The 10,641-nt window shown below is 29.6% G+C and overlaps 1 protein-coding gene across 3 annotated transcripts in view; it reads left to right on the forward strand.

Annotated features, from left to right (window-relative positions):
• LOC117171752 (lysine-specific demethylase 6B) overlaps positions 1-10,641 on the forward strand; it is a 235,516-nt gene that overhangs the window by 140,177 nt on the left and 84,698 nt on the right. For 2 of the 3 annotated variants that reach the window (XM_033359350.1, XM_033359352.1), the window contains exon 3: positions 4,148-4,174. The exons of the other annotated variant lie outside the window; for it this stretch is intronic. In XM_033359350.1, coding sequence (XP_033215241.1) covers positions 4,148-4,174 — 27 coding nt within the window. The remainder of the gene's footprint in view (positions 1-4,147; positions 4,175-10,641) is intronic. 3 annotated transcript variants of the gene reach the window in all.

A 10,641-nucleotide genomic window follows, 5' to 3' on the forward strand; every position in this document is an offset into this window, starting at 1 on the left:
ATCCCATCCACACACTACTCCTTTCCCCTGCCGAGTGAGTCACGCCTACCCCGAAAGGGAAATGGCTTAATGGTGTAATAATAATAATAATAATAATATTTGATATTTGAACCAAAAAATATTTAATTTAAAATGAAAAACAGTTATTTCAACTAAAAAATACGAATTCTCAACAAAATAGTAGAATCCTTAAACAAAACAGATTAATTTCGAAACATACAGTTGCAATTTTAATAAAGAAAAAAAGAATTAAATTTCTACCAAAAGAGATGAATTTTCAAACCGAGAAGACGAATTATTAATCATAAAAGGTTTTTCATTCAAGAAAGAATAAAATGTCAGCCAATAAAAAAGTAGGTTGAAATTTCAAAACAAAAACGAATTTTCAACCAAAGAAAATTACTTTTTCCCTATATAAAAGATAAGTTGAAGACTCGGAAAGCAGAACCGAACAAGCGCTCGTCGAGTAGCCAGAAGTGGGGATGACGCGCAGGAAACACAACGAAAGAGGGAACGAATTCTGTTCTCTCTTTCGTCGCGTTTTCTGCGCGTCATCCCCACTCCTGGCTACTGCTCGACCGCTCGTTCGGTTCTGCTTTCCGAGCCTTCAATTTTCAAAACAAAAGGACACATTTTCTATCCAAAAAATGAATGTTAAGAAAACAGTTGAATACAAATGACTTTTTCATATAATAGTTGCATTTTCACTAAATGAATAACATTTTCCAAACCAAAAAAAGAATAGTAGAGTTTTCAACTAAAACGAGTTGATTTTTCCTGTTGGGTTCTACTAATTTGGTTCTTATGTAAGCGTAGAAACGAATAAAAGAGTAAGGTTTATTAAATATCAAAGAAAAAAAAGGATTCTTTGAAACTGATCCTCTGTCCCTCCCCCCACCTCCTGCTACCAACCGTAGTTTTTAGCCCCCCCCCCCCCTAAACTGGTAACGCAGATTATGGTAGGCCTCTTATGCCACGTGTCGCGTATGCACCTTTGCACATTTGTTAATGCACACTTCCAGATATCGTCATATAAATCTGCACAGAACGTTTACTTTGCCTCAATACCAGTGCCAAAATTTTCACCGAAAATCTTACATAAGTGTGCTAATTAATTTTTAACGACAATTCCGTGAAGTTCTGTCAGGAAGGAATATGATAGGGAATCGCTTCTATTTATAACGAAATGCGCGTGCAAACTTATAATAAGGAAATGTTGTAAAAATGCCACCATCGATATCGGTTTTTCCTTGAACTTCATTGTCGTCGTGACAACAAATGGCTGTACTATATGGACTGACCCTCACGTCCTCAGCTTTGTCTATTTTTATATATTTTATTGCGACAGCTTTTTCTATTTTTTCCTTACGTATAAAGAATTTTTAGAATCAATACCATTTGAAAAATTGATCTCTCTATTTGGTTAAGAACAAAAATAGCTTCAAGGGTAACGCCAATTTCCGCGACATGCGTAACAGAACAGGGTTATTGCAAAATACTAATTTCGGACATCCTTAACTTTCCCTTGCTGTTCCCTGAAAATTTTTTAATTATCCCGGATTGTTATCAATTTTTCTTTCGGATTAAATGTTCAACCGAAAAAATTATTGATCAACGAAAAAGATGAATTTTCTACCAGAAAAAAATGTTGTAACGGAATATATAAATGTTTAACAAACTAGTTAAATTTTTAACCAAAGAAATGCATTTTCAACTGAAATAAAGAAACTCTAACAAAAACACAGTTTTTAACCAAGAAGAATAATTTTCTACCAGAAAAGAAGAATTTTCAACAATGTAGATGAATTTTTTACTGAAAAACACTCAGAAAAATCTTTGAATCAAACATATACTTGTTTGACACTGTATAAAAAAAGAAAAAAAAAATTTATGAGTGAAGATAAATTTTTCACTAAAAATATAATAACTATGTTTAGCGTTTAGAGAATTTATTTTAAATTATAAAAAATCATTTTTTAATCATAAAAAACGAATTTTCAACAGAATATTTCAATTTTCAATCAAAAAGATGAACTTTCCACCAAGAAGATTGTTAATCTACCATCAAAATTATTTTTCTTCGAGAAAAGAAGAATCTCCAACAATATACATGCATTTTGAACCAAAAAAGATACATCTTCAGTAAAAAAATTAATTTTAAAAAAGGATTAATTTTCAATTAAGCAATTGCATTTTTAGCCAGAAAGGATGAAATTTCTACGAAACAGATGAATTTTTAAACAAAAGGACGAATTTCGAACCAAAAACATCTTTTCAGTCAATAAAGAAAAAAATTCTTTAAAAATGTGGGCTTTTCATTCCAAAAAGATAGACTTTCTAAAATACAGTTAAATTTTTAAACCGAAGATATGAATTTTCAAGACAAAATTTAACATTCGACCAATTAGTTCAATTTTCAACTCAAGAAAAAAAATAATTTTCAACAAGACACCTGTATATTCAATTAAAAAGATTAATTTTTTAAACAAAATTTTTGTATCTTCAACAAAATGCATGAATTTTCAACCAAAAATGGAATATTTATATTTCCGATTAAAAAATAAATATTTAGAAAAACAATAAAACGATGTACAAACAAAATAGTTAAAGCTTTATCCAATGAAAATAATTTTTAAAAAATACGAGAATTCTCACCTAAAAAAGATCAATTTTCCACAAAAAATGGAGCAGTTAAATTTTGAATTAAGGGTTAACATCTATGTAAAAATTTCAAAAAATCGATTTTTTAAAGCTAAATTGGTACGTAATTATGTCAAAAACAATGTCCCGAAACGATTTCCCAAAACAAACATTTTTCACCGAGTTCCAGCTGTCGAGCGCATGGCCCACCAGCGTGCGGTCAGGCAGTTTTTAAACTTTAAACGCATTTCTCTCGAAACCGCTTTTTTTCGAACGACCACCGCGATTAATCCGTCAGTTTTTATCCAATCAATTTAAAATTTTGACAGAATCTTCAAAACATTATTATCCAACATCTCACGTGCGATTTTTTCGATAAAATGAAAACGTTTTTTTTTATAAAAGTTTTTTGGCGATTTTTGAAAATTTTTTTTTTCAAAAATGTATAATTTTGTGAAAAATTTATATTTTTGAAAAATCGTACGTGAGACATTAGCTTTTAATTCCATCTTTAAGAAAAAAATTTATTTCTTTGTCTCAGACAAATATTGGCGACAAAAAGTTGGTGGCCGTGGAGGTCTTTGAAAAAAAAGTAGCTGCACTCTGGGTCCGCTAAAGACGCCATTTTGTTTTTAAATAATTCTAAAAAATTAATTTATGTTCCCTATAATACGTGTAATAAACTTGTCTACTTCAATTTTGTTTGGAATATTATATATCTTTAAAAAAATCTTAAAAATGACCTTCAAAAACAGCCCCCTACATAGATGTTACCCCTTAACATATTAATTTTCAATCAATTAGGAACGTATTGTCAACAAAATAGTTCAATTTTCACCAAATAAAAAAGGTTTTAAAATTAAAATGATGAATCATGAACCAAAAAAATGAATTTTTTGACACATTAGTTCCACTCTTAACTAAGTAGTTGAATTTTCAATAAAAAATGTAATATTCGATAATTTAATAAAGAAAAATTTTATTTTAAAGACGAATTTTCAACAAGATAGTTAAAAATCGTCGATCAAGAAGGATTAGTTTTAAACCAGGCAGTTTTATTTCCAGCCAAAAACGAAATGAAATTTCTACAGCACCGATGAATTTTGAAATCAAAAAGACAAATTTTCAAAGAAGAAATACTTTAAAAGTCAATAAAGAAAAAAATTGCAACCAAAATGTGGAATTTGCATACCATAAAGACGAATTTTCGACAAAACGGTTGATTTTTCAACCAAAAAGGTTACCACTTTTGTTTTAAACAGAATTGTTGAATTTTGAACAAAATGACACAATTTTGTGTTGATTCAATAAATTTATAAATCATATAAATAGTTTATAAATCATATTTATGCTCGCGCAATAAAAATCGCGTTTTTTCGTTTTCGAGAACGAAAAATCCGGACGTCTGGTCACCATATCTGTACTTACATTTTCACTTCAAAAATTATTTATTTTTATTTTTGTCTCTTAATGGGAAAAAAAAACTTAATTTGATTTTTTTTTACAGATTCTCTATCTTCGTTGTCACATCTCGGTAAGTTTACTCGAATTGCAATAAATCACAATTTAATTATCTAGCAACTTCTTAAGCTCACTTTTACCATACAACAAGTCTCAGTTCGATTACGGCGTAGTCATAAAATCTTTTCTCTTATAGTGTGAGGAGTACTAATGAGACAACTAAAAATAGCCCAAGTCTTCTAATGAGAATATAATAAGCATATAGGGAAATGGTTATTTACGAGCGACAATAATTCAGCGTCACCAACAAATATTACGAAATATTTCATAACAGTAAACACTTTTTTGAATATTCAAAAATTTTTTTAATATTCATAAACTTCCTATTTACAATCTATTTGTAGAAACGGTAAATGTTCGTAAATCAAACTTTCTACGCATTTTCAGTTCTGTTTCTAAACAACGTCTAATTCACACTTTTTTCTATTTACATTCTATTAGGTTTTTTTCCTCTTATTACAAGAACCTTGAATTCCATGCCTATATTTTTTCATGTGTTAGTTTGTATTGCCAGAACTTAAATAAAAGATTACAGCACTTAAAAAATTTCAAATTAAAGACGAATTCCTTGAAAACTTAGAGTGAAGAATTTATTTGCAAAACTGCAGTAAATAGTCTTAGGGAGTCTACCTGACCGGCAAATCGGGAAAAGCGGGAAACGAAAAAATCATGATTCTCACTTGGATTCGGGAATTTTCCAAAATAATCACAATTCTGACTTGAAAATATAATTTTTGTAAAAGCATTATATTTCTGAGTTGAAACGTGGGATTTCAGTAAAGAATTATAATTTCAACTTTGCGACAGGGAATTAAAAAAAAATTATAATTCTGAGTTAGGACAGGGAACACATAAAAGAAATATAAAACATGTTACGTAAAGAATTACAATCATCCGCAGGTTTGTAACTGGGAATTTTCGAAAAGAATTAAAATTCTAAGTTGCGGCATAGAATTTCAGTAAAGATATGTAATTTTGAATTTCGAGCATCGAATTTGCGTTAATAATTCTAATAAATTTTACTTTGGTTGCAGATTTATAATTTTATTTGAAAATTCATATTTTCGGGTTAAAAATTGAACTATTTTGTACAAAGTTGGTTTATTTGGCTTAAAAATTCAACAATCTGATAGAAAATTAAACCAATTATTGATTACTATTAGGTAGAAAATTAATTTTTTTTGTTGAAAACTCACATTTTCGCGTTAAAAATTGTACTTTTTTGTAGATAACTCGTCTTTTTTAAACTAATTTTTCTTATCTGCAAAACTAATTATTCAGTTTTTGATTGTGAAGAAGATTTTTTAATTAGGATTGGAGTCGATTATATTTTTGTTTGTTCTGCAATTAATTAAAAAACATTTTTTTAGATAAAAATCAGATTTTTTGTCCCAGAATGACGCACCAGGTTGGTCAGTCCGGGACAAAACTTAAAAAATCTTACCTTTATTAAAAAAAATTGTTGGCATTAATTGCAAAATAAAAGTAAATACTATCGAACATAATGTCAATTAAAAAATCTTCTTTACAATTATGATAGTTGGGTCAGTCAAAAAACTTTTCTTTTGAAAACCAACAAAGATGTCATTTAACTATATTGCATTTTTCGTTGAAAGTGTATCTTTAATAAGTTGAAAACTGAACTATTTGTTGGGAAACTCATGTACTTTGTTTAAATTATTTTTTTGGGTAAAAAATTTTATTTTATTTACTTTTATATTTAACTTTGTGTGGAAATAGCCTGGGTTAGCCCTGGTACAACAAGGTTCCTGGTCGGGGACTGACCGTGCTATGTTTGTTTTTTAAGAGCCTAGCCGTGCGCTGGTCGGAGACTGGCTAGGCAAAATTTATGTCAAAACCTCAGTCGGGGGTTGACTGGGCTCTGATCGGACAAATCTTATGATCGAATGCTCAGACGGTAGCTGGCCGGGCGCTGATTGGCAATAATAAAATTGTCAAACTTTGTTTATAACTTAATTACTTTTTCTGGTTTCATTAAGAAATGGATGTGTATGCCCGTACGTATGTTCCACGCGTGGAAATATATTGGGTGATTATCTTTTTGACACCCAAAAACCAAACCTTACACGAAAGTTAAAAAAATTTTATTCTTAAGAAATTTTTAACATTCACGATTAAATTTCTGAGTTCCGTTGTTAAAAAATTTTAATGTCCATAAAAAATTACATTTCATGTTATTGTAAAAAGTTGTGAAATAATCTACAACGGGAAAAAACAAAATATCACGCGAAGAAAAATTGTCATCGATTTAAATTATTTATTTAAAATCTATTTTATTGATATTCATGTTAAAAGTTCATGTATTTTATATTTACATAACACAGCATAATAATAAATAATTAGAAAAAGAGAACTTAAAATTTGGTACTTCAACTTTTCTGAACTGTAGCTTATGAGGATGGATTTTTCCACGAGTTTCAACTTGTCGGTTTAGCGCAGTGGTCATCACTCCTGACTGCTAGGCGTTAGATTTAGGTATAGATATATGTGTAGGTTCGATACCCCGTAGCGTTAGAAATTTTATTTGTAATATAATGTTTAAAAATGTAATATATGTATTTACTTTAAACAGGACTATCAATAATTAAAGTCAAAATACTCGCAATCATTTAATATTTATTTTTTAAATACCCTTTTCTGTCTTTCAACGACTACGTGAAAATAGTTAATGTTGTCTGTGTGCTGGGCGTGTGGAATTTCATATATTAATATGCTCCAATTCTGCAGTAAAAAAGAATCAAATTGATTCTCTAATTTAGTGACTAATGCTCTTCATACAACTGAAACCCGAATCATTTGAATCTAGTAAAGCACCAATTGAACTTGTACGGGGTACGATCGGGCTCCCCGGTCAGCTCCCGGCCATGCTCCATGAACGGAGGCTGGCCAGCGAAGAGTGACGATGCTGGTCGGATTCCGACCAGAAACCCCGGCCACAGCCCGACTTAAAGTCGGGCTCCCCGATCAGCTCCCGGCTTAAAGCCGGGCTTTCCGGCCGTAAAATGGCCAGCCCCCGGCTTGAATTTCCACCCGGGTGTTGGATGCAAAGATCTATTTGTTAAAACTTCGACTTTTCATTCTGATAATTCATCTGTCTTCTAAAAAATTTGTCTCTTTGTCTTTAAAATATATCTTTCGTTGGCAGATTAATTAGTTTTTCAATTCAACTATTTGGTTGAAAATCTATCTTTGTTGAAAATGATATTTTTCATTAAAATTTCAACTTTTCAGGCTGATCATTTAACTGTATTTCACAAAAATAGTTTGTTTTTTTGCTTAAAATATCATTTATTTGTTTCAGGTTAATTTTTTTTTTTTTTTTATAATTCGACCAATTACTTGAAAATTCATCTTTGTAGGTTTAAAATTCACTTACTGGGCTTAAACTTCAATTCATTTAATAAATATTCGTATCCTTTGGTAAAAAAAATCAACTGCTTTGTTGAGAATGCAATATAATTCGAATTAAAACATTAGGAATGTAAAAGAATTAATTCCTAAATTTTCTTGAAAAATTACCCTATTTCCACTGTTTTGAGACAATTTTGGGCTGTGAAGTCTGAATTATATAAAAATTAATATTATTCAAATTATACAGTTTAAGGGCCTTTATAATTGACAAATAATTTTAATTTTTAAATGTTTAAAATTAATATTTCTTAAATTCAAAGCTAATAGTAATTATAAACTTCTTTCGTTTGCTAAAAATCTAATTGTAAGTGAACAAGTTAATTATTTATAATCCTTCAAGCTGTATGACTATTGTTACAGAATTTTATTAACTTTAAAGTTTATTTTTATTGAGCAAAGAATATTTGAAAACCAATAAGAAATATGTACTCTATACATCAAAACAAAGAAGTTATTGTTTCAGTCATTCAGCGTCAGATACTAATATTTTTTTCATGACCTTTAAAATTTTGAGGCGAGTTTTTGTGGCCTTTTTTCAAAATTCGGTGTGACTTTTTTGTAATCTTAGGCGCATATTTATAAGCCTTCTAGTCGGTCCGAGCCCTGTTTTTCCGAGAAGACATGTGCAGAATTGTTACATACCTTAAATTTCGATTGAATGATTACAGTATTTAATTTTGATTGAATAATTACTGTTTATTCAGAATTGAGTATATGATACTCTATCTGCGACGCTACTAAATAGTTAAAAACAGAGCAATATAGCATTTCCCACGTGACCGAAAATGGAGCAAATTAGTGTCTCAAACGTTGGCCCACTTTCAGCCCTCTTTTTCACGTGGATTCCTGAATTAATTCCCGACGCAATTTTGCGCGGAAATCGATTCGAATAACAACATTATAGAATATAGGTGACCTAAATTGCGACATAGGGGTCATCCCATAAATCACGATACCAATTTGAAGGGTGAGGGAGTCGTGCCAAAAACTACGATTGATAACAGGAAAGGAGGGGGGAGTTTCTCGTTTTTTCGTATAAATGCGAACTGAATTACTAGAACCCAATAAAAAAACCCAACTATTTTTCGTTGAAAATACTACTATTACATTTTTGTTTGAGAATTGATCTCGTTTTTTTCGAACTGAATTTATTTTGTTAAACAGCAATCTTTTTTGGCAGAAGATTCAACTACTTGATTGAAAGTTTAACTACTTTGTTGATTGCAGATTCATTACTTTGGTTGAAAATTTACTTATTTTGTGGAAAATTCGTTTCATTTCAACTTTTTGGTTGGAAATTTATGTATTTTGTTAACAACTTGTCTTTTGTTAGTAGGAGATTATTTCTTTTTTGACTGAAGGTTCATTATTTGAGTTGAAAATTAAGCTTTTTGGTTGAAAGTCGAACTGATTTGTTAAAGAATCATGTTTTTTTCCGGTAGAAAATTATTTGCTTTGCATCTTTATTATATGTTAGGTTTCAAATAAATTATTCATATGAAAATTTAACTTTTTGGTAAAAAATTGATTTTTTTAACCATATATTCTTGGTTTGAAATTGAACTGTTTTGCAGATTAATCATACTTTTTACTTCCAAATTAAACTATTTGATTAATTTGTAGAAAATTCCTTTTTTCCGAATTATTTTGTTATCTGAAATTTTAATTATTTAATTTTTGGTTAAAAATTTATCCTTCAAAATTAAAAATATTAATCTATTTGTCGAAGAATTGAAATATTTTGTTCCAAATTCGTCTTCTTGAAGAGAAAATTAATCTTTTTTGGTGAAAATTCATTTTTTGGTTAAGAATTCAACTATTTTTTTCATTCTTTTTTTAGTTGAATCTAAATTGTTAAAAATTTTGTTTTATTTTGTCGAAAACTAATTTTGCAACTGAAAATTTAGATTCCACTTGGGGTTAAAATGGTTTATTTGATAGTTTAAAATCCAACTATTTAGTTGAAAATTGATGTATTTTGTTTAAAAATCGTATTTTTTAATAGGCAATTAATCCTCTTCCTTGAACGTTTATCTTTGTATGTTATAAATCCAAATATCTCGTTAAAAATTCATCTATTTTCTTGCAATTTGAATTATTTTGTTGAAAAATTAACTACATTGTTAAAGTCATCCGTTGTGATCAAAGATAAAACTGTTTCGTTAAAAAACTTATTCTTTCGAATTAAAAATTCATGGTAGAAAAGTTATTTTCGATTTGAAAATTAAACTACCAGGTTGAAAATGCCACTCTTTGTGGTTGAATTTTAATTTTTTTAGTCGTCTTGACAGGTCGAAAATTTAACTATTTGGTTTAATATTCAGCTATATTGTTCGAAATATAATTATTTTCTCAAACATGGAGTTATGTATATTTAAATGCCATTTAAATATAAATATTATATATTTATATATTTAAATATAAATATTAATATTTTCGGGGGGAGGGTACGGTTGTAATCATTAGGACCGGGGGGAGGGGTCAAAGTTACTCAATATTGGTCGCAGCATATGTTACAAGTGCGATAGAATATTGATTATTGTTATGGTTTAGAAACGAAACAATAAATTAAAACCTATCGCTAAGTTTCTAATCGGAAAATTATTTTTTATGACCTTTCGGTAATTGGCACACGTGTTGGACTTTTTCACCAGCTCACCTTCAATGGTCACGTGCGAGTTTAAGTGATAAAATTGCGCGACGTCCCATGACATCAGTTTAGTTAGTACCAAGAAGGCATCGAAATTTGTCCACTTGTGGTATGTAGAAGTATCGTGTAAAACGGTCATTCACCCTCAATAGTTTGAAAAATAATTTAAATTCCTTTTTGTTGTTTACTCACAATATATTGAGTAACATTCAAGATTCAACATTTTACTCGTTTTCCTGCGTCAGTATATTGGATTACTACGTACGTTACTCTCCATTTCTCAACTTGAAATATAATATATTACAGTCTGTCAAGTTAAAGCGTGGGTAACTTTTTTGGTAAAATATTTTATTTAAACGCATGTTTCTACATGGAATTACATTTGTCAAGGTGTCGAG

The sequence above is a fragment of the Belonocnema kinseyi genome, chromosome 4 (assembly GCF_010883055.1).
Source record: "Belonocnema kinseyi isolate 2016_QV_RU_SX_M_011 chromosome 4, B_treatae_v1, whole genome shotgun sequence".
NCBI lineage: Eukaryota > Metazoa > Arthropoda > Insecta > Hymenoptera > Cynipidae > Belonocnema > Belonocnema kinseyi.